The sequence below is a fragment of the Dermacentor andersoni genome, chromosome 5, assembly GCF_023375885.2.
Source record: "Dermacentor andersoni chromosome 5, qqDerAnde1_hic_scaffold, whole genome shotgun sequence".
Lineage (NCBI taxonomy): Eukaryota > Metazoa > Arthropoda > Arachnida > Ixodida > Ixodidae > Dermacentor > Dermacentor andersoni.
The window spans coordinates 82090767-82115168 of record NC_092818.1 but is presented as its reverse complement, the minus strand read 5'-3'; the positions used below and the strand labels follow the sequence as shown (position 1 = coordinate 82115168).

At 44.6% G+C, this 24402-nt stretch overlaps 1 protein-coding gene across 6 annotated transcripts in view; it reads right to left on the bottom strand.

Annotated features, from left to right (window-relative positions):
* The window catches only part of LOC126530817 (uncharacterized), a 230873-nt gene that overhangs the window by 14721 nt on the left and 191750 nt on the right, over nt 1-24402 (bottom strand). For 5 of the 6 annotated variants that reach the window (XM_050178103.3, XM_050178109.3, XM_050178107.3 and 2 more), the window contains 6 exons: nt 10987-11082; nt 4812-5087; nt 3718-3822; nt 3408-3517; nt 2175-2418; nt 1906-2021 (listed from right to left, as the gene is read on the bottom strand). In XM_050178103.3, coding sequence (XP_050034060.1) covers nt 1906-2021; nt 2175-2418; nt 3408-3517; nt 3718-3822; nt 4812-5087; nt 10987-11082 — 947 coding nt within the window. The remainder of the gene's footprint in view (nt 1-1905; nt 2022-2174; nt 2419-3407; nt 3518-3717; nt 3823-4811; nt 5088-10986; nt 11083-24402) is intronic. The other variant, XM_050178108.3, reaches the window with a different exon arrangement.

Sequence of the window (24402 nt, the reverse complement as noted above, 5' to 3'; positions counted from 1 at the left end):
TGGTGCCATTAGTAGTGTACTGCGCACTTTTAGTAGGCGGCGAGAATCCAAACGCGCCGCTGTTCCCTGCTGCAGGCAGTGCGATGTGGGCATCACATTTTGCTTCGACAGCATCCGGCATCACCCGCCTGTTCGAACTTGTTTTGGTTTCCCGTCACCCTCTCAATACACCACGGAATAGGAAAACAACAAAATGCATCTCGTGCCACCGGAGCACCGTGAGCTCGAGGCATGTTGGGGTCTTGTGCCGCAACGATCCGCACAACGCTTCGCATTACGTAGATTTCAAAAGTAGTGGAGTCTGTCAAACTTTTTAGTTACTTCGGATTGTACGTTTTCCCGGTTAGTATGTTTTTTCTCGTGGTTTTTCACAAAAGGTATGAACGAGGTTCTACTGTATTTTGTTTATCAAGCCAATGTTTCTGCGGTTGATGTTTTATGAAGCGTTGAACTATTCTTATTAATAGGTGGCATTCGAATCTATGCCCCAACAACGACTCCCCCCAAGTAACACAAGCTAGTCTCAAAGGCCATGCTTTTGCTGGCTGCATGCGCCAGGCTTTTCTTTAGTCAAGCCAAGCTAATTAATAGGATATGCCAGTGGTGCTACTATTGCGGTGCTGGCACCCATTCAGGGCACAATTCGTTAATGGCATTTTGTACCTTACAGAGGCCACAGAACTTGGAGTACTAACTCGCAAACTTGCATGCGTACAACAGCCCTCATGTGTGCCGCGATGCATTGAATATCTCTGCCTGTTCTAGCGCTCCACCCGTTACCATGAAGGCAGCGTTGCTTGTTAGTGTGCCGCTTTTTTTGCAATGCACTCCAATTTTAAGTAATAAGTAAGGTTTACTTAATAAGAACCAACTTATGAAAAGCAATCTCGTATACTACATCTGAAGTACCAAGACTTCACCATGAGGCTGTGCCACTTACTGGTTTTTAGAACTTTCTTTGCCAATTTAAAATTATAATTTCTATTTAAATTGCGAACTGCATGCTGGATTCTATCACTATAAATCACAATCACTTTATTCCCATCAACGTCTCACAACATGTTCTGGCCTGTTGTGAGTTTCTTTAACACAAAGACAGTTGAAGAAAACAATAAGTATGACAGCGCAGAAAATTAGCTATAGTCTGACACAACTCAAGTCTGCAGTGAAGCCCCACCCATGCCCTCATAGCCGCCAGCCACCGTTCCTCTGCAAGGCTGCAAATAGTTCGTACTTCATACTTTCCTTGTTACCTAAATAAGGCGGTAAAAGCACAAAAATAAAATGATAAGCGCATAATTTTGTACGTTTTCGCTTGTCTATTACAGTAGAACGGTGAAAGCCTAATTCCTTATTGAACCGAAACAAAACGCTCACTTCCCTGCAACTATTTATTGGCAACTATTTATTGCAAAGTTTCACTTCAGTTGGCAGTGAAGTTTGATGAGTAAAACGGGGTCAGCAGTGAAATGAACTGCACCGCAGACTTTTGAAGAGTGAAATGCTCAGACTCCATACACTTTGTCCGTGTCTGTTGCACACGTCATCGCTTCCACCGATAAAAAGACTCTTCGAAAACAGCAGACGCTCCGGAGGTATCAAGTATGACACCGTGTTGAAATGGTCGCATGACAACAGTTTTGTCTGCATCTGTGATTGGTTGGCAGAGTAACAACCTCGCGCGGTGTGTGTGCCTTGGCTGCCAACTGCTGTTTCTTTAAATTCTATCTTACTATACAAACAATGCACACAGATTGTTAGTGCAAAGGCAGATCGGGCACCTGCTTAGGATGACTGGAGACAACAAATATGAACACAAACTGCTGTGCTGATCCTTCTACAAAGTGAATTTTAGCCCCACGACAAGTGCGTCACTACAAATGGGACAGGGAAGCAAGAACTTACCTTGCAACTTGCTTGTGCTCGTCGCGACTTATGTACACCCTGCGGAAAACGGCCACCGACTCAAGAACGTTCTCAAGGTTTGGGACACGAGGCGTGTGCTGAGGACAGAGGATGGTCTGCGGCAGAAACCAAATGTCAATGTAAAACCCCACAGCACCAGAGAAGAAGCTAAAATACGACTCAAGCAAGAAAGTCTACTAATCCACGCACAGTGAATGAATCGTGGAAGGTGAAATGACTGCCGCAAAAGGGAGAAAATCTGCGCGCACCTTGTCCTTGTAGAAGGAGCAACCATCGTGGGTGGCACAGGGGAAGTGATAGGCAGCGGGGCAGCGCATTCGGAAGCAGTGCAGTGAAGCACCCGTGCGATGGCACCGGCTGCAAGTGACCAGCAGCGCCCGGCGGCAGGCAGAGGCCACGTTCATCAGTGCTCCGTCACACGTCTCGTACACTTCTTGCGACCACAGGGCACAGTTTAGGTGTACCCACAGGTCTACATCCAGGTTCAGCAACCTGCAAGAAGGTACATGACACAATTGCCATTAAAGGGATGCTAAAGGCAAACCAACTGAGTCAAACAAGGATGACAGGTAACAGTCCTAAAAATCATTCAGCCTTTTTCTTGTAGTTAGTGTATTCACAAACAAACCTAAACTCACAGCTCTTTTCCCAACTCCACTAAACGTAAAACAGAGCCGCTGCTCATTTAAACAATTATTGCCGATCAACAATGCTTCTCAGTGCTTCCAGAACTAAAATTTTATGGCATGAGACTCTCAGCATCTACTTGAAAAAACTAGAAAGGAGACATGTCATTCATTGCTGGGATCATCAAGGATAATTATAAGGTTGCAATTCCAACGTACTGACGTCCTGATTGAGCTCATGGTTGCTAACTGACTAAGCTCATGATTGCTAGCAGCATCAAAAAACTTGAAAAACAAAAACAGATCTTTCTTTACTTGCTTCTTAATCATAATGTAGCCCTGGATCCCATGCTACGTCTTCCCACTCTGCCAACAAGGCATACATGACTCTCTCTCAAAGCACAAGAGGTGGCGCCAATCACACAAATCCGAAGCCGCACAAACACACAAAAAGATGATGGTGGATGGTGCGCTCTCTCTATTGATAGCCTGCACCTCCATATCTTGGAGGCTATAGAGCAGGCCACTGGAAGCCAAGCCTGGCCAGGCCAGAGGAAAATACAACATGTCGGTCTCCAAGATTGGGTAGCGTGGCTAAGAACAAGAGACTTGGTGCGGAAAACCAAACTTTGGGGCACAAATTTGTCTGAAAAATCAGTCGCGGAAATGCATTAGCTCTATTGGAACCCTGACAGTGTATTCACAATGTCTGGAATATCCAGCAAGTCCGAATTTTAGGAGGCCGAAAAATCTGTTGGCTACTGTATTCTCAAAAGTGATTGCCCAAGAATGCTGCCCTTGCAGGATGCTACTAATTAATTCATTAACTGAGCAATGAGACTAGACAATTGGTACCTGGCAGGGCCATTGGTCTCCCCGTCCCCAATGTCATGGCACAGGATGCACTGCCTTGTGTCTTCTACAGGATTCTCGGGCTTTAGGAATATGTCCTGAGCATCCAACAGCTGCAAGCAAAAGCCACACATCACTCATAAGAACCACACCCCAATTACTGACAATTACTCGTATCTGAATGCAGGCAATGGCAAGCTGGCAATTCACGGGAAAAGGTTGCACAGCACAGCTCAGCACAGCACACAGCTCAGCAAAGTAAAGTGACAGCAAATAACCCATGGTGGCAGTTGAGTGAAGCAAACAGCCTCACCTGACCAACTTCCTCTTCCGACGGAGGTTCATACTTCGTGACGCCTACCAAGTCGACAGACCACAGCCTCCACCGAACATCCTTCCACTTCTTGACCATAGGTTCCTATGTAAGAGATGAAATAAAAGAAGAGGTGAGAGATACAGTGTCGTTAAATTGCCAGGAAGGAATTTCCTTCTAATTCATCTACGTGACTGAAGTGGAACACAAATGTGCAGGTATCAAGACACCAACAAATTCATCGAGCAGAACACTCCATTATATGCTGACACTCCCCATCACACCATTACATTGTCATGAAGCGCTTGAAAAAAAGTCAGAACATGCTGGAAATCAAAGTTGGCATCATGGTTCATTCAGAGCCTTCGACGCAATAGTCAAGGACAATTCAAGGATTTCCAGGCTGTCAAAGGCATGGTGCCGATGCGGTTTGTTACTTTGAATATTCACAAGGAAATCAAGGAGGGCATTTATTTTCAGGAAGTGTTAAGGGCCCTTGAACACCTTTTTTCAAATTCAAGTTTTCAAGGGTTTCAAGGTGTATGAACCCTGGTTTGCATTTTCCCAGGCAGGAAAAATAGTAACTTATCAAGTGCTCCAGCAAAACAGAAACTTGAGCAAATTGGTATAGGTTGACCATTTTAACTGCGCACAAAAAAAAAAAAAAAAATACTGGAGCATGGGAGCAGATGAAGATAGAAGTTATTGCTACACTTACAACTTTTATTAGAAAAGTGTGATTTTAAAAAACAGGAGCGTGTGCACATACAGTGCAACATATATTTAAAAAAAGCACATAACTTTAATAAAAAACCAGAATGTCATCAAACGTATGAGTGATGTCATTTGCAGTTGAGATATGAAATCTCAGCTGGGTCTAAGAGTACAGTGAGCTTGCCCACACACGTGTCCACACATGTGCTTGGCCAATAAAACATGCCCCCACTACCTCCTTTCTTTTGTGCCGCAATGTCGTTGAAAAGCAGCTTGCACCTTGACTGCCTACTCTACTGTACATGGTGGGAGCATGGAGGGCACAAAATGCCTATGCTCTTTTAGCTGCATATTGAAACAGCGACCCGTTATGTGCTCACCTGTTCCTTGCTAATCGAATGACGAGCTACCCTTTTCCTGTGGGTGGAGTCCATGCTTGTTTCGCTGTCCTCCTCGTCGGCGAGCAAGCGGCCCTCCGAGGTGTTGTCCTCGGTGCTTGCCCGCGTCTCCTCCTGGGGTGTGACCCTGCCGTCCTCTTCCTGTTTGATGCAGGGCTCCTCATCTTCCTCCATCTTGTTCATCAGTCGCTCCTTGCAACACTCGCCCCGAAAGCCACCGTGCTCGTCTTTGGCGGCATGGCACACCACCGTGGCCTCCTGATTAAGCCAGAGAAGCCAAGCAGGTCATGATTGCTATGGTAACTGACATGGTTGAATGACTGATCGAGTTTAAGCAACAATGAAGCTAGACCTAAGGTGTGGGGAGTGCCACGGTGAAGAACTGCAAGACAGTTTAGACCACAGAACTTCCTACAAAATTTGCTGGAGGGAATGCTGGCGCTAGCATCCACAAAATCGGCAAGTTTGGCGGTTCAGCCAGCATGAGAACAATGGTTAGCACATTGATTTGTCTAAAATCCATCCTTATGGCTTTCAAGCAATCTCGTGACTTTGCAAATTTATTACTTTCAACCAAATAATGCATTATAAATGCAACGATTTGCTATAATTATGCCTGCGTGCAGAGTTTTATTGCCTTGCTATGCTTAGAAAATTATGAGTGCTTGAAAAATTTAGAAATATAAGCGTAATAAATAACCTCAAAAGAATGTTTGAAGCTGCAAGCACGTAGGTTAGACAAATCCATGTACTGACCCTCACTCCCACAGTATCTGAACTATCGCAGCGCCAGAGTTCTCTCTAGTATTATTTGTAGCAAACTCCATGGTTTAGACTTTCGGTAGTTCTCCAATGCATACATAAATTAGCAGATAAGCATTTTTGCAAAATGCAACTGCGAGCTAGGATGCAATGATTCACGTCAAACATGACATGCATTTCTGCGCAATGCCATTCATTTAGTGCGAGTGCAAGCTTCGTGCAGATTGGAGTTTGCGGCATTCCCAGCGCTGGCAGGAAAAAAAAAAGTGCAGGCACTTTGCGCAGGATATGCCAGGCCTATTTCGTGTGATCGTGGAACTGGCCCTGGACTTGCATAAACTAGTACACGCCCCTTGGGTTGCACTGGGTGGCCCTTGAAAAGGCTCTCCATTACAAATATTGCACTAATCACAGCTGCGTGGAACAAACAGCTGTTAATTTCTCTATCGAAGCTGTTTGTCAGTTGTGCATGGTCACCCAAATGCACAGATTATAGAAGCGTGCTAGCTTTTCACATGGTGCACAGTTAGCTGAATTTTTATTCTAAGAAGCTAAAAAAAAAAAGATCTTACGCTTACTGCTAGCCCATGTTTTCGCTAAGGTTTCACAACTAGATTGCCTTTTTGGTTCACAACATTGAATAGAACACTTGAGATAATTGTGTGCCTGGGCTGCAGCACCTCATTTTTCTTCGGGAAATTTAACTGAGTTAGCTTACGCAGTGGCTGGCAAATAGCTCAAAGCTTAAAACGTCTGCATGCATTTTCTCATTTAACTTACATTGTTTGCATGGTGAACAGAGGGGGGGTATTCTGTAAGAGTCCGCCTAGTGGACTGTCCATTTCGGCCGCTGCTGATTGGCTAGGGCCGCTCGTCTCCTCCTCTCTCGTACAGCTGCGTCCAATCAGCAGCAGCCGAAATGGACAGTCCACTAGGTGGACTCTTACAGAATACCCCCCACTTTAACTGCTTACACTTACTGCATACACTTTGACTGCTTACACCCCCGCTTACACTTCAACTGCATCACTTAAGTGACTGTTTAGCTGAGTCGACAGATGGCAAACTGCTCAAAGTTTACAACTTTACTCCCTACATCAGTTATGTTGAATTCCAATGGCGGAGTCGGAGCAGCCGACGGACTCTGCGAGTGAGCACTCGACTCTGGCGCAGAGCAACGCCTCCAGATCCGCGAATGGAACACAACCTGCGCCGCCGGAGCAAGGCGGAAGCGGAAGTTCTATCACCGAGTTACCCAGGATACCTTGCGTGTTGTCATTTTCTTCCGCTGTTTGCTTCCAGCACCGCCGCACCGGTCACTTGTCTCTTCAGCGCCGTTCACCTGTTGTTTTTTTAAAAGTGCGGAATGGATTTCTCGCCAAGGGTGCAGCAGCTTTTGCTTCCTCGCGAGTCGTGACCGGTGGCGCCTCCCAGCGGACAAACGTGGTAAAGGAAATACGTCACGCGGAGTTCCGGTCCACTCCGCCGATTTTGGCGGAGCAGCTTTTTCTGCTCCACGGAGTGACTCCCGCTCTGAATCCCCTCCGACTCTCTCATTGGAACACCTTACTCCCGCCCTCACTCTGCCATTGGAACAAACTTGCTCCGAAACGAGCAGAAAAACTTGCTCCGACTCCGCCATTGGAATTCAACATTAGATGATTACTTAGCTGGTGCAACAGATTGGTGAATAATTCGAAACTTACAACTCCTAAAAAATAACATTATGGGGTTTTACATGCCAAATCCACGATCTGATTATGAGGCACACCATTGTGTGTAACTCTGGAAATTTGGACCGCCTAGGGTTCTTTAATGTGCACCTAAATCTAAGTACATGGGTATTTTCGCATTTCGTCCCCATAAAAATGTCGCCACCGTGGCCAGGATTCAATCCTGCGATCTCGTGCTTAGCAGCCCAACACAAAGCTTACAACTCCTGCCTACACGTCCTCACTTAAGTGATTCTTTAGCTTTTGCAACATGTCAACTACGCAAAGCTTACATACCATTTAGGTGGTTGATTAGCTGATGAAACAGATGGCGAATACTTTAAAGCTTACAACTACCACCTGTATCCTTTAGGTGATTGTTTAATTGATGCAACACGTGGTGAACAGCTTAAGCTTTACAACTCCTGCCTTTCTTTGAAGCAGTTCAACTGTTGCCAATGCAGACATGACTTCAGTCAGCAGACAAAAAGCAAGACCAATGGACAAATTTCTAGGTTTGTGAGACTGTTCTGATGGGCAAGCTAGTTCAGGAACACAAAACTACGTCATGCAGCTTTGCGATATGTGGGATTCAGTTTTCCTGAACCATGCCAATTGTTTCTTATCTGCTCCAAGGTTAACTACAAAATGTGGAAGCCATGCGGATGAAAAGTCTGGCACTGAAATCAGTTCGTGGCATTCGCAACAGCGGCTGTCTATTGGTTGCTTGGTACTGGCAAATGTGCTTGTCTGTCTAGAATATGTGTCGATGATAGATCAAAACAGTCTAGCTATAATGTAGGCAACAGTGCTGGTAATTAGCATTGTATTGCTGCCAGTGCTATGTACCCTTGCTTTTCATTAACATATGTATGTTGCACTCAGCATCCAGGCACATTAACCAGGAACATACTAGAACCTTGCGAAATGGAAAGAAACATCATGCCAGCAGCATTAAAGCATTTATGAAGTTTTGAAAAGGATCACAGAAAAGCCTTTAGTGATATTGCTTTTGGATTATAGATAGAAACACGAATAGTACCACCATGACATCCCGACCTCTCTGTCGCATCAGAAAAGCAATCTCTTTTTCGACAAGTGCCACTGACGGGCAGCTAATGCACGTGCCCTTGGCCTTTGCAATGTAAAACACGACTAATACCTCTCTTTCTAGTCTATCTCTAGAACGTGCCAGGAACGTGGTGTCACGAAGATACGGACGGCATTTGTGACGTTTACAATGTTCAGCCAGATGACCCCCCACACTGTTATTTTAGCCTGCATCTTTGTAGCACTGTTTTTTCTTCAAGCAAGCATTCAGTTGCCAGTTTCCAGATCCTTCAGCAGTTTTTTTAAATTTTAGAGGCCCATTCTGAAAAAAATATAATAAAATAAAATGAAGAGACCATAAACAAGTTTGTCAAAGAATAAGGATACCAAATTTGTCAAAATAGCACACTTTGCACTTTTTATCGGTGTTGAGCAGCAGTATTTGCATGTTTCACGTGTATATGTTTTTTTTTGTGTGTGTCATCATTGTTAAGCAATCTCATAACCTATGTCCCTAAAATAAATTTATAAATGTACAAACCTATAAATTCCGCCAAGGAACAAAAGGTGCGCTAAGATACTAAGCGCTGCAAAAAATTTACCGATGATTACGATACTCCCTAATGGAAATTTGAGTGCAGCTCTACATATGTTTTCATTTCGCGATATATTGGCTCGCGTGGACGATCGGTCTCATCCGGCACATAGAAAACGGAACAAAGTATGGCGCCACTGCCTTGCTAATCGGGAGACTGCGCGAACCAGTGTGTCAGGCCAGCCCGTGGGTGACGTGCGGGTGCGATTCACAGGTGCCACCGCCAACAAACCTCCCAGACAACACACGCTACTCTGACACCATCTCATAGCCGCTGTCGCCGCACTGCAATTTCCTTCTCATGCTTTTGCCATACCCTCGTCCACTATCCGCCTCATGGTTCCACTGCACCCTCCTCTCTGCTTTCCTTCTCACACTTCTCTCCTGCCACTTTTTTCATCTCCCGCTGCGCGACGCATTCGCTCTCATCTTCCGCTGTGCTTGGTCACTCGGTTACGAAGGAAACGCCGATGGTCGCCGCAGGAGCTGGCGCATAAGAGCTGTGCACTAAGAAATATTGCCATGACTTCCAGTTTATAAGTGCTACAATTTCGTCCATTTTATCCAACAAGTCAAAGCCAAAAACATCAGCACAGCTACTTATCTCACTACAGCACAGCCGCGTTTACATAAACATGAAGGAATGCTGGAACTGTTTCCTGTGTTCATAGAACTGGTCTATCACACAAAGCACCATCTGTGATTGGCTATCAACATAGTATTGCTATCACTTGTCATTAAAATACTATCGCTTGTCATTAAATTAAAGACAATTACATTTTTATAGGGCTCGCAAATATAAGATAATGTGTGCTATCACCAAAAAGAATGTACTACAGTCGATTCCGAATACATCAAAATCGAAGGTGCTGTGCATAATCTCAAGATGGATTGGCAGCTGTATGCTAAATCACTACTGTGTGCACAACACAGATGCTATATGTAATGTCAAGATGGAGCAGTAACTGTACACTAAATTACTACTGTTTGCATAAACACAAATGATATGTGTAATATCAAGATGGACTGGTAGTTGTATGCTATAATCTCTACTGTTTGCATGCACATAGGTGCAATGTGTAATGTCAAGATGGACTGGTAGCTATATGCTAAGTCACTACTACTGTTCGCACACACTCAGATGCTGTGTGTAATCTAAAGATGAAGCAGTAAGCGTATGGTGCTAATGCAATGGTGTTTCCACACACACCGATACTAAGAGTAATCACAAGATGGCGCTGCTACAGTATGCGAACGGAGTTCATCTGCTGCTCCCTCACACTAGACGCTCGTGACCCGAGTGAAACTGATGCACTACCGACTCTCAGCATACAGTTAGAGCGACAAACAGCATCCTGAAAACTGTCACTAAAAGGCCACATTCGCAGCACAGCAAACAGAATAATAGCACACAGATTTTACCGATAAAAACTCGCAAGCTCAATGCACGGCACTCACACTGCAAACTTCCCTTCTACGTCAACAAGGCACACCGACGAGAGCATAATGGCAAAGAAAACGGGCAGGCGCATGCTTTCACCGCCAGCTTGCAAGCCTCGTGCACATCGAGAAGTGTTTGATGTTTCCGTCAGGCGTAAAAGAATGTAATGAAGGAATGAGAAGGCAAGCTGAAGGAAATACATAGAGAGAGAGAAGGGAGGAAAAGGCCGGGAAAAAATGAGGGTGGCGGGAGGAAGGCAGTGGGCAAACAAAAGCGCACAGCTTTTCTCATTCCAGATGACCGACGAACAAGTTGGCAAGCCAATCCGCAAACCAGGGTCAGCTCCATTGACCACGAATAGAAAAGAAGGTGAAAAAAAAGCATGAGCAGAGCGATATATGTTCCATAACATATAGCAAACCACAATAAAAAAAGAGAGAAAGAGAAAAAAGGTGCCAGGTAATCCGTGATAGTAGCCACACACAAATGGGAGGCAAGACAGTGGAAAGGCAAATATTAGGTGAGAGGAAGAGAAGAGACATTTCTGTTTAGTCTTTTTTTAAGGGCTTTTATGATTTTTTTTTTTTTTGCTCTAACCTTTCGCTGGGGAGCTGCAGCCGATGAAGGGGTTCGGTGCGCGAGGGCGAACTGCATGTAGCAATTGCTGGAGCAAAAATAAACTGCCTCTTCGTCCTTGAGGAAGAGCGGGGAAGCAGCCACGCAGCGGGACAAAAAGGAGGGCAAGGGGGAAAGAAACAGTGAGACCACAAGGGAAAAAAAATGAAATAAATAAAGAACAGAAAAAGAGATGTGAAGAGACATACAGCGGCACACAAATATGACACGCAATGAAAATGATTCATATATATATATATATGTATGTATATACATATGAACACAACCACGAGAGAGAGTGTGAGAGAAAGAGAGGGCAAGAGGCACTTGGTGCGTAATGTGGTGAAACATGAAGAGCACGTCACAAGATGAAGGAAACAAAGACGGCTTCATTACAGAACAGAAAGAAAAGGCAGAAGAAAGACGTGCTCAGTGCAGAGACGGCAAGGAACAACACTGCTTACTAGTAGTGTGACACAATATGAGAATGAAAAAAAAAAAGAACAACGTAAAAGAGCAGAGCTGCAGAGAGATGAGAGTATGCATCTACGCAGTTCAGTCGCTTGCACCAGAAACGGCACCAACAGAATATGCAAAAACAGGGTGCCTCTCGATAAGAGAAATAAAGAAGGGTGCAAGGTGTTGACTCAAGAAGTAAAGCACAGACGCAGGCTTCAAGACTTGCACAACACAACAACCACACAAACACAGCACTAATGATACTTGGAGCACTCTGTATCCCCACCCACAATCCCCTAATCTGCCGCCCCAGCTTTCTTCTTGTGTGGCTGTTGTTACTCTTTGTTTGCCACTGTTGCTTGTAAAGACCACAGTAATAGTTTGTGACTTGCCATTCAACAATATGGCTAGCTTCGTGGCATCATGATTGAAAGCAGAGCAATTAATTTTGATTTCTATCAGCATTCTGAGTAACAAGCAATTTGCCTGTCAGCAATCTGCATACTCCATGTAAAGCCAACTAAAAACTGACAAATATGTCTATGATGAAAAAAAAAGCAGGCTATTTTCCCCTTAAAATTAAAGTAAGTGTTATGCCAGAATACAGTCCAATGTTGCCAAAGGCAAATATCAGCCAGTGAAAATGAAAACTCCACACATACAAAACGATCACACATTAGTAATGTGTACATTATGTTCATCATTCAAAGGCTACTTTATGTGATGCGTGGTGCTATATGGCAATGTCCATACTACGAAGCTCCTCTTAATGGTGAAAATTGGCCCAAATATATCATTTTCAGGTTTCTCATTTTCATTTTAAAAATATGAATCACAGAATGCATTCCTCTTACTGCCCCCAAGAGCTCGAATTGCCACAGGCACATCTGAAACAGCTCTGAAGGCCTGCCAGTATACTTATTGGGTGTATTGGGTGTGGTGCTCGTACTGTGACGGGAGATGGCTAGTGCACACGTGTATAATTAAGAAATTCATACTCTGCCTCTTAGCAGTTGCCCCTTTCTACTCTTGGTATGCTTCACAGCAATAAATAATGTATGCTTCATGCGTAACACCAATGTATTGTGACAAAGCTGACTTTTGGGAAACAGCATCATGCAACACTTGGTTTTTGCCTGCTTTTCGCACTTCCAAGCCATCGGCGAGAATGACAAATGCAGAGCCAGTGCCATTGCCAATAGCAGCCAATTCTTTCAATGAAATACACGACGCCAAACAACAGGAAGCTTGGTAGCGAACGGCAAAACAGCTAGGCCTAGCGTTGCCGTAGTGGCGATGGCTGCCAGTGGATCAGTGTGTGAGAGCACTAGTTCAACGCTGCGAGATAATCAAAATGGCGGCAGCAGTGGTTTCGATTAATGCCATTTCGGGCCTGCGGTCACGGCAAAAAGTCTGAAAAATCGGAGGGCGAAAGGTTTCTGCATCCCAAAATTTTAGACGTTCTTATACATTGGCTCTATGGGGTACTTCCTGATGCTGTGAAGGCATCCAAATTATCTGGCATGTCCGAAAAATCTGTCCTTGACTGTACACACTCATCAATGCCCAATTGACCAGCGGCCTGTGAATACTTTGAAATGCTTAATGCTCCAACGTGCTTGGGTACACTATCCCAATAGTTAAGCAATTCTACACCCATCCCTGAAGAGATGGGTAGACATGGAGCCCTGACCTTTGTTCTCTTCACAAATGGTGGACAAGCATTTGTAAAGTGGTTCTGGAGCAACAAGCTGTGCTGATGCAGCCGCAGCAGTACCTAATCACAGTCAAGCATAACACCTTTGCCACGACGATTTGTGATCACAAGTAGATAAGCAATATGTACTGTGTTACATCACGCATCATAAGTACTGAAGGGGCTCAGCAACACTTCATGAATTCAGTAAATAAGACAAGCCATTCATTAAGGCTAACCATAAATATAACGTTGCCATGTGTACATAATTTTACTTTTTACTCGTCAGTGTTATGAGAGTATTGCTTTTGAACAAGGTGCACTTGATGTGCGTCTCATCGAAACAAAGAGTGAGACAGCCGTGCATTATTATACTACATATGCAACATAAACAGCAATACACAATCTCAAATCTACACAAGCACCAGTAATTGCTTTGGCAAGAATGGTTAAGAATGCATAAATACAGTTGAATCTTAATAATTCTAACTCGAGGGGGCCTGAAAATTTGTTCTAGTTAGATGAAGTTCGAATTAAGAGAAGCTCGATGAATGGAAGACCAATGCATTAGGTGGCATACGTGCACCGAGGTAACACATGAGTGACGAGTTCTGGAAGCATGGCTTTATGGCATCGTGGCCCGTTCTGCCGCGAATTCACACGTTATGACAAATTTTAACTGCTGTGAAGCCTCAAGGTAAAATTTGCATATAAGCCACACCCCGACTTTTGCTGATCTGGGTGTCGACCAAGTTGACATTTCCAAATCCTCTGAGCTTTTAAGGTTTTCCCTGAGTGCCTTAGCAAAATTCACTGAGTGGCACAGAACTTCATTTTATGTCAAGACGGGCTGACACCATGTCACCCTCTGCTGTCACTCTCTAGTAAGCATGCAAAAAAAATTTAAGACGACTTAATACACTTTGAATAGTAAGGAGCAATGCCTATTTTATTCAAAATAGAAAACTGAAGGGAGGGGTTAGTAAAATGCACAGTGTATATCTTCTAAAAAAAAAGTAAAGCCCATTGCAAATCGAGTCGAACATGTTCAAATACGAATAAAGATAGATACATACAGAAGCAAATATTTTCGAAAATGAGCTATTTCTATCAACTGATAGGAAGCTCGTTGGTACTAGGCCTGAACTTTGTCACAAGTGAGATTCTCTCAGCAGCTGGAAAGTCAACCTCAACTGTCCTGACATACTGTTGGCCTGTGCACAATGCCTCAGTGTTGCATTTCACTGCTTCAAAGAGTTTATTTTGGTTTGCATGAGGGCCACCTGCATCTCGGCGTCAGCCAACACTTTCCTTTTTGAGCTCAAGCTCCTTCAAAGAAGAGGAGGCACAGTTCCTTTCCCAATCATTCCTCAATGCGACGGTCCTTTCTGTTCTCGTCCTTGTTCCGCCATGTGTTCGCCTCACGGACCATTTGAAGCATCTTTTTGGTCAGTCATACAGTCAACGTCTGATTTTTCAAACTACCTAAGGGCCGCTAAAGCTTCCGAAAAATCGGGCAGTCCGAAGAAATGAATGCATGTCTTTTACTGCCCTTAAGGGCTCAAATTGCCACAGTCATGTCCGAAAAAGCTCTGAAGGCCGGCCAGTACACTTATGTGGTATATTGGTGCTCGTACTGTAACAGGAGACGGCGGGTGCACACGTGCATAGTTAGAGAATACGTACTGTCCCGTGACAATTTCCCCTTCGCAGACTTGTTAAGCTTCACCATAATACTTCACATATGCTTCACCGCGTAACATTTCTGTGCTGATGCAAAACTGCCTTTCGAGAACCGGCATTATGCAACGCGTCTTGCTTTCAAGCTTCAAAGCCAATCACGAAGATTACAGAGGCGGAGTCGGTGCCATTGCTGACAGTGGCGAGTTCTTTCAATGAAAAAACATGGCACTGAATTGCAAGAACTTTAATAGCGAATGTCAAAGCAGCAAGGCCTCGCGTTGCTGTGGTGGCGGCTACAGCTACCAGCGGATCTGCGTGAGTGAGCCGGTTCGAGGCGGCGAGGTAATCAAAATGGTGGCGGTTTTGATTAATACCATTTCGGACCTGCGGTCATGGCAAAAAGTAAAAAAAATCGGACGGCAAAGGGGTCTTGCATCCGAAATTTCAGACGTTATTATACATTGAACCTATGGGGTATGTGGTGGTGCTACGAAGCCGTCTGCATTATCGGGCATGTCACAAAAAATCGGCCATCCCGAAAATTAGTCATTGACTGTACACTGGCAACTCTGCCAGCCGACGACACGGCGCCAAAGACAATTCGGTACAATTCCTCTCTTTTACTCGAGCCAGCATTAGGGTGACTTTCGTTCCCTTTCAATAAAATGACAGCTAATTTTCCCCGATAGAAGCACCGATTCCCTGAGCTTTCCCCGAGTATTTCCAGACTATTCAAAATTCCTAAGAATTCCAGGCTCTCCCAGTTGGAAGACACCCTGCTGATAACTTTTTTAAAATCTTTCGTGTGGGTTATACGTGCCAAAATATGGTACTTGCAATGGAAGATGATCGTAGATGGCACGTGGCTGCGCTGCCACGTCAGAAACGCCACCACGTGATCAGGCACGCTACTGAGAGCAGCCGGTGGTGTGGCATGTTTGAGCTAAGGGGGGACCTGGGCCTCAAGCAATGCTATTACTGCTATTGCTAGTAGAGGAATGAAATTTATAGGTAATATGTAATTTAATGTGCTCATTGCAAATATGCAATTAGGTTTTTTCTCATATGAAGAAAATATTTTATAGAATTCTTTCTGTTACAATGTTTTGGCATGACTTGCAGAAATTGCCCTGAATACTCAAGGAGTGCAATAAGCATTGTTTTATGTTTATACCTCCATTGTATCCAAAGGTAAGAAAATTCCAAATTGTAACTTGACATATGATATTCGTTTTTAATTTCATCAAAATTTCCAAATGTTTCAAGGTGCAGAATTGTGGTATTATAGACTTACTGCAATCCTTGGAAGCCTAGCTATCAGATAAAAATGAAATACCAAAATTGGATGTTTAGGAGAGTAACTATTACTCCTGGAACATTGCTGATAACCAAAAGAAAGGTCGCAATTTTGCCCGCAGGGGAAGCATCGATTCTGATAGCAAATTAGTGCACAGCTATACGAAGTAAGGATAGTAGCTTTATCGGCTATATAAACTTGGGAACATTCGCTTACTAACTGAATCAAGAAGCGTATGGTGTCAGCGTGCATGAGCAAACATTAGCACATCACACTTGATGAGCGCGGTCACTTGCTGTAAAAATGCTGGTGTGAACAAGCACGTCAGCAGCAGCGAGCGAAGTGACCTTCATGCGGTCTACCACTTCAACACAAGAGCGTCGAACACAAGGCAAGCACACAGCACGCACAAAGGTATGAGCCGTCTGCAGCAACGTTAGTGTGCAGATCATTTTTAATATACGGTGCGCGCCACCGTACAAAATGCACACTTGTTGGCGGAGTCGAAGACGCCCCCTGCTCCCTTCCTCACTGCCTGCGCGCTTGCCTCCATATATGCGAGATTGAGCCGCGATCACCAGTTCCCCTTGCGCCCAGTCGCGAAATGCGCAGTTGCTGCCGGAGCACGCCACACTCCCTCCCTCCCTCCCATCCCCCTACGGCCTTTAGCACAACAGAAAATGGCGCGTTTGCTCCCTGCTTTCTTCGTTCGCGTGCGCCGCATTGAGCCGCAATTGTCAGCTTCCCTCACGTGCTTTCACTCGCACATACAGCATACGATGCGTGGCAACGGTGTTATCGCCCTTGGACTTTAATGGAACATCACAGCAACGACGATGGCAAAAATGTGTTTGGAGTATCCATATATAATTGCAATAAAAAGCATTTTATTCTCCCGGAGGCAGGGAATTGTCAAAGCGAATGGGTCAGAAGGCTCCATGCAGGGGGGTAATCTGGATGGGACTTTTCTTGCAGCCTCCGCTTCGCAGCTGCTCGAAAAGCTGCTGAGGACACTCACTTTCTCTCCATGCCAGCAGTGTGACGGCAGTCCTCTTCAGTGGCCCTCAGACTACCTTTAGAGCTCTTTTCTAACTTCAGCTCTCTCAATATGCTTGAGCTGGTCTCAAGGATGCCAAGGTTGAAGCTCATCACAGCCTCTGCAGCTGCTTCCTCAACTGCAAACACATGCATTTTTGTCTTCAGGAGCAAGGCTCCAAATCACAGAGTGCAGTGCCTCACTTGCATTCTGTGTATGCCCTCGCCAACACCGTTGCAGTAGCTTCTTGTCAGCCAGACGCTCAACGATTGGACGCAGTGCGCTGGTAGCCACTTCTTGCAGGTTGTACCTGCTTTATGGTGGTGGCTTATTCTTTGCCATGGCCAACTTATACTTGCACCATAAATTGGGACCATGCAGGCAGAAGTTGTGATCGGGCCACTCATCCATCGATGTAATGCGACAGAATGTGGCCCATAGTGAACCATGCTTTTTGTCCACATATACAGCAAAAGACTTGACTGAAACTCCATAACAGCTGGAGACTTTCATGATCAGGTCTCCCGTCATCTGTCCTTTACCACTGATGCACTGTCCATGTTCATCAGACTTGTGCTTTAGCGCAAGGTTACAAAGTGGTGTGCCTGTGCCCTTCCGCATCTGATTTGTACATTCTTCTTTTTTAACTGGAATAAAGCCACAATCTTTGGCTTCATCAATGTAATTAAATGACATGCTGTCCCCATTACGGAGCATGGTGATATACCTGAGGCCATGCAGTGGGAGCAAACGTTGAACCAATATTTTTGCTGCCTCAACTGCCATTTAGCCTGCCTTGCAGCTCATGTTTTTTTCTTTTTTGCATGAATGTTTTACCTTCCATTCACCATAACCTGGGTGGGCTGGTTGTGGTTCAAACTCACAACCGATGCAGACATTGGAGAGGACCGCATAATCAAGCGCATACCCCGAAAACAGCTCAATCACAGCGGCCACCCCAAGGCGAGAACAGTGGCCACTGGCATGCCATGTGCCATAAAAATTTGTAAAGCTCTTTTACGGTAGAGGCACATTTTTCCAAGTTCTTGGTGCACGCTCTGATTGCTGCTGGGTTCAGCGTGCTTTTCAAGTAATTCTGCTATATCTTGTTGTGCATACCTCTGTGGGAAACTCCAATTGCCAAAAAAATGTCATTTAGGACAGACTGCCCATTTCTCGTGCTCTGCACAGCCTGCGCTCCAAGAAGATTGGTGATTTCAAATGGGTTGCAGTCCGCCGAGCCTGCAACTTGTCACAACCACCACTGCCAATGAGATTCACGACAACTGCTGCATAAAACTTTCAGTTTCACGGCTATGCCGTACTCATGCGTGTCCCTTTCAATAGTCAATGCTCCACAGCACCCCTGGCAAGTAGCAACGTCCAATAAGCTGTTCACGGAGTCAAGGTTTATATACCTGCATGTGTCGTGGGCAAACTTGGGGGCACTGCGCTCACTTGCAGCGCACTGTGTTTTTCTGTTAGTCGCTGAAATCGACATGAGTTCTGAAATTCTTGCTGGGCTTGCAGCTCCCGGATGCACAGTCTGCACTCAACAAAGTGGAATCGAACCTCATGCACGCAGTCCACACGGCTGGACCGCTTCGTCATCCTGCGAGGCCGCTATCGCAACTGCCGGGGCTACATCCATGGCGCCCGCGTCAGTAGCTGGCACGCATTCATCGGTGTCGAGCTCTCTGCTGCTGTTCCGATGCTGACTACCATCTCCATCAATGGCAGCGATGCATCTTTTCGCTTCCGAAACATTTTCGATGATTTTTTACAAGCTTGTGCACAGTGCAAAATTTTCAATAGACATTAGGCATAATACTTGACACTGTTTGATGACAGTCGATGAATTGATGGCGGCAGCCTTGTTTGTGCCAGAAGCCACCGAAACGGCTCACAGTCATTCTATCACATTGTCTGTGGATCAATGAGATAGCAATGTTTCATTTTCTTTTTCTTGTTTGATGGCCCCTTCACAGCACAGATTTGAATGCTGGCATTTGGTGGGAAAGAAAGCCTGAAGGACGCACTTTCGGTGGAGACCAATATGGCCAAGCTACGTTTAACGGTTGCAGAGTTGTGAACGACGCGAAACTGTCTATTTTATGGCGTTTCTCGGGAATGAAACTCGCACGTTTGCATAATAAGTGTTACTATTTAGCAAAAGTATGCATTTTTCAGCATTAATTGTTTGCACGCATCATAACAAAATTGAATCATTAGTTACGAAAATGCAATCATAGCAAAATTGAACAATTGACTTTCTCACCATTTTTTTTTTTCGTCTTCAAGACCTGTGTTGTTACCCCACTTGCATATTCAAATTACAGGAAATTTGCACAAATTTAAATACACAAAACTTCAATAGAACCACAGCGTTCCAGTAACCATAGTTCAAATAAACCAGAAGTTAGAAATAAGCGGGTTCAAATTCGAGATTTCAATGTACCGAACTGACTTGCGTGATAATTGGATACGATGACTGCCAACTGTGCTTGTCGCTATCATTGTCAGTTGAGTACTCTTTTCCTTGGTGAGAACAAGTTCACCCACTATAGTATTAGATTCATTGTTCACTACTACTGGTAGCGTACTGTGCTTATTCACCACAGCGACAGTGACAATATGAACAGGATATCCTCTTACTTGCCACAAATAACAGAAAAGAAGAGATAGCCTTGACAATAATGATGGTCAAAACATCCAGGGCACACAACGTTACCAACTTATGAATAAAGATTGAAATGTGGTCATATATATGGTCCCTGCTATTCAATAAATTCTTGAATTCATCAAATGTGATAGATTTGTGAAATTTGATATCTAAACTTAAATTTAGGTTTATTTTTTAACATTTGACTATAGTTGGCCAAACAAGATAGCTGTAACTCTTAAAGTCTACATGGGAAATGAATGCAAGAGATTGATCAAATGTTAAGTGCTAAGCCAACTAGACAAAGAGGCTTTGTCATTTTTATAACGCATTTTCAGAATGATTCTGTTGCACTGAGCTTCACCACTATGATGAAGCAGAGGTTATACTATTACATACTATACTATACTAGTTAGGTCAAACATACTATTTCTTGCACAACAACTAGTTAACACTTGTGTACTTGTCATTGACAAACCGCTCAATGTGTCAGACTTTTAGAGGTGAGCAGCAGTGAACGTAGTTATCGATACAGAGAGATTTGTTTACGACATAGACTTTATCTGACGTTTCTCTTGCAGTACCCATCTAGAACTGAACAAAATATTTTTCACAAAATTTGACTAGAAAATTGAATTATTTGAATGCATCTATCAACTTTTGCTTCTCCTGTCACCATGAAATTATGGAAGCGTTGTCATTTTTCAAGACGTTTTCAAATTTCAGTCATGAACATGTGCTGCCGGGCCCCTGAAATGTCCTTTAACACCAAAAATTAATCTTGCTTCGTTCTCTGGTGCTAATTAGCACAGAAGTGACATACCGCCACCCAAAAGATTATTTTCACTGGTTTCTTCATTAAACTCTAGGCACAAGCCTACATCCCCTAAATTGCACACAGGCACACACATATTGCCAGAAAGCACCACAACACCAACAAAAGTAGGACTCACTCACTAGCTCATGTAATTGTTCACTGTTACAGTGTGCCCAACACCCAAAGCAAACAAACGGCTCAACAAGCTTCTCGTTAGCCTCATTTCACCTCAGCCACAAATGCAGTCGACTTCCATTACTTCGACCCCCGATAGAACCTACGAAATTTATCAAATTATCTGCCTCCAAAACCCACCACTGATTTATTTGGCAGTATTTTCTGCAAATTTAACATGCCTCTGAATCAAACATGCCCAAAGTACAAAACTAGCTTAGAAATGGCATTACAGTTCTTAAACAAAGTATAAATTTAACGTGTACCCAATTTTTCAGTAAGAAAAATGGGCAAGGGTTGTCTAATAAGTGTTGCACAATGGTGGCTAGTTTCCTAAAGTCAGTTTCGCCGCATGGTTTCTTAAGGTCAGCTTGGCCGCAATACATCCGAGTTGTAGCAAAGCATAAAAACGCCGCAAAGGTGGTTTTGGTAGCGCACCTGATTTCACCATGCAGGCAATTTTTGACCTAATTTGCTCGAAAAAAAAAAAAAAGAAATCAGATGCTAGAATCAGGTAAATACCATGACCAGACATTGGTGAGTTACATTCATTGCTTGAAGATCTTCCCAGGGCAGGCCGAAAATAGGCATTTTTGACGGGAGATGATGCATGTTTAATCCATTCTCTGTCCCCTAAGCTCTGTCGAGACAGATGGTGCCCCTAATGGGGTCAATATTGGGGGTCAGGTGTATTTATGCTAGTTGGTCAAGCTTGAATTATCCGAAGCTCGAATTATCCAACAAAGGCCAATGATAGGATCGAAATAACGAAAGTTTAGCCCCATAGACATGCACTGGCAGCAACTGGGACCTTCGGCCAAGACTGAATTAACCAACAAGTCGAATTAACTGGAGTCAAACGAAAGCCAACTGTACCCAGCTTAAAGGGCCTCTCTCCAGGCCACATAGCAAATTTCGGTTATACGCTGGAAGTTTTTACGTGTCCTCTAGAGAGCGTTTTGCCGCAAAACATTTTCAAATCTGTTCATTGATAGTCGAGACAGAAATATTTCAGTGCTGCAAACCCATGATTTCAGGAGGCGAGCACCACTGCCAAGCAAGACACTCCCTCTACTTGCCCTGTCTAGCCTCCATAAGTGAAATTCCTTCCCTGCATTCTCCCATACTAGAGCTCAAGATATGCGTGACGCTATGGGGATGAGAGACTCTCACGCGTCCCCTGATATGTTGTTTTCCGCGCATAGCTCCCGGCTCCTGTAATTCGGCTTCGCCGCGTGGCCTAGTGCCCGCGGCGGTAGGTGTGGTTGAAGCGCAGTACGAGAGATGGCGCGAGTGCGCTGCTAACGCTGCCTCAGGGCGGGGTTACTTGGGCATGGAAAGGAGAAAGCACTTCCTCTTTGGCTCAAGATCGGCAAGCAGCGCGGACGTTCCGCGTGTGCGTCGATCCATGCTTCTGCGAGACCGTCTCACGAGGGCTTGTTCAAACGCGCCACTGTTCGCGTAACAGTACGCGCGAATGACCAGGCGTTGGGATCCAGCATGGGGCGAACATATTAACTCGCAATCCGGTCGCAGTGAGTCAGACTTCCGCGATTTGTCGCGCATCTATCGGCATGTTTTGTGGATAGCAACTTGGCTAGCAGGAACTGATCTATGAAAGGTGCAATAAATGCCCTTGTGATTGTTTGCACTACTGTGTTGTCGTTCCTTTGTCCCAAGAGCACGGGTGAGAAGCCCACAACGCATGCAACACGGGCCCCGCCTTCATTTTGTTTCTTCTCGCTTTTTTGTGGTGCAGGGCACTTCCGCTGACGGCGTTGCGCGCGAGCTGTTGCAATTGTCTTATTTCACCCAGCGCACAATCTTGAGCGCCGTGCACAAGGACACCTGACTAGCGGTATAAGTCAGTGCTACACGAATACTGAGGCAGACACAAGTGGATCACAGAGCATGATCGTACGCTGGAACATGGTAGAAAATGACATAGTTTCTTTGTCTGGATGTGCGATTGCACAACGTGGGAACAAGCAGATGAAACGGAAGTATATCTCTCTTGTGTGAAGTAAAACAAAAACACACAGACGTTTGGTGTGTGTTTTATTATTTCTCTAAACTTTAATTCGTCTATTCAAGCAACAGATTACACAAATAACCGATGTTGCTTTGAATAATTATCGAGGTCATGTGTTACTACGAGCAACATCACAGCCCAGACACATGTACGTAGGCTCACTAGCATGTGTATGCCACCCTGCGGCTTGGACCAGAGCGGCTGCGAGGAGAAGGGCAAACGGTGTTCGGTTTGAAATTTCAGATCTCTCCGCGGCGCGCAGCGATGTAATACTTAGCAGACGCAATAGTTGGCGCACATTTTATGCTCTGCGCTTATTGGGTCGAAATGGCAAGACCTAGTGAGGAGTCCTCCACGTCACAAAATCTCGGTGGGATACTGACATTGTAGTAGGGATACTGTTTGTAGGTAACTATCACTAAGCTTCATGTGACATGTCCTTGCAGAAACACGTGAGAATGGGTGGAATATCTGAATATATATTAATTCCTTCTCTGAAAAGATGCACAAACCTATTACGAGTTACATGTTACAAAATTTGATGATTCTCATCAAATGTTATTACATTCCTCTGGGCTCATTTGTAACTTATTGGCAGTAACAGTATTGGATGCTCCTGCACTGATGCAAATATTGGGTCCCACATGATGACAAATGAAAATGAGGCAGAGCTGGAGTGAATTCATATTGCTGGAGCAGGTGTTCGCATTCTTCGTTTTCTGAAGGCACCGTCTGGCTACACAGTGCTAAACTAACTAGGGCAAGAGAGAATAGCTGAAACACTGCCCTGGAGTTATCAAGCTTGCACAAAAGTATCCCTAGCCTTCTACCCCAGAATTACCACCCCGAAAAAGCACTGCATTTTACATTCGATCTGTGCTCGTGACAAACGCCAAAATCCTTTGCCTTTGCGAGCTCGACTTTGCAGTGAATTGTATACCCGGTCACCGGCAGCGAGTACGCGCGAACTTCCCGCACTAAGTCAGGGAGTGTGTCCTCAAGCTGCGGATTAACTGCACTACGCTCACGAAATGACGTTTTGCACGGGTTGAACTCGGAGGTTGCCTTTGTGCACTCAGCAATACGCCAAGCTTTCTTTCGGAAACGCCAAACTGGTGCTGAGCGGCCATGTTGTCATTCGCTTCGATATTTATGCCTGCCACAGATATCCAAACGACGACTCACATTCAGTTAAAGACCGCTGTATGAGACAAGGGGTGACTTTAGATTGCTTTTTTTTTTCTGAAGATATCCCTGCTTATGTAGCCAAGAGTTCGACGAAAGTTCGTCTGGTCAGGTAACATGATGATGAAGAAATTGCGGCCACTGACCAAGTCAAGGTGAAAAAAAAAATCTTTTTTTTCACCTTGACTTGGTCAGTGGCCGCAATTTCTTCATTATCCCTGCTTATATTCCGGTTTATGCGGTATCAAAAGACTGCAGGTGCGGCTTCATTGCACAATGTTCACACTATAATTCGAAACTACAATTTTTTTTCCCTGTAGTCATCAAAAGGGCTCTTTTATATTAACTTCATGGAAT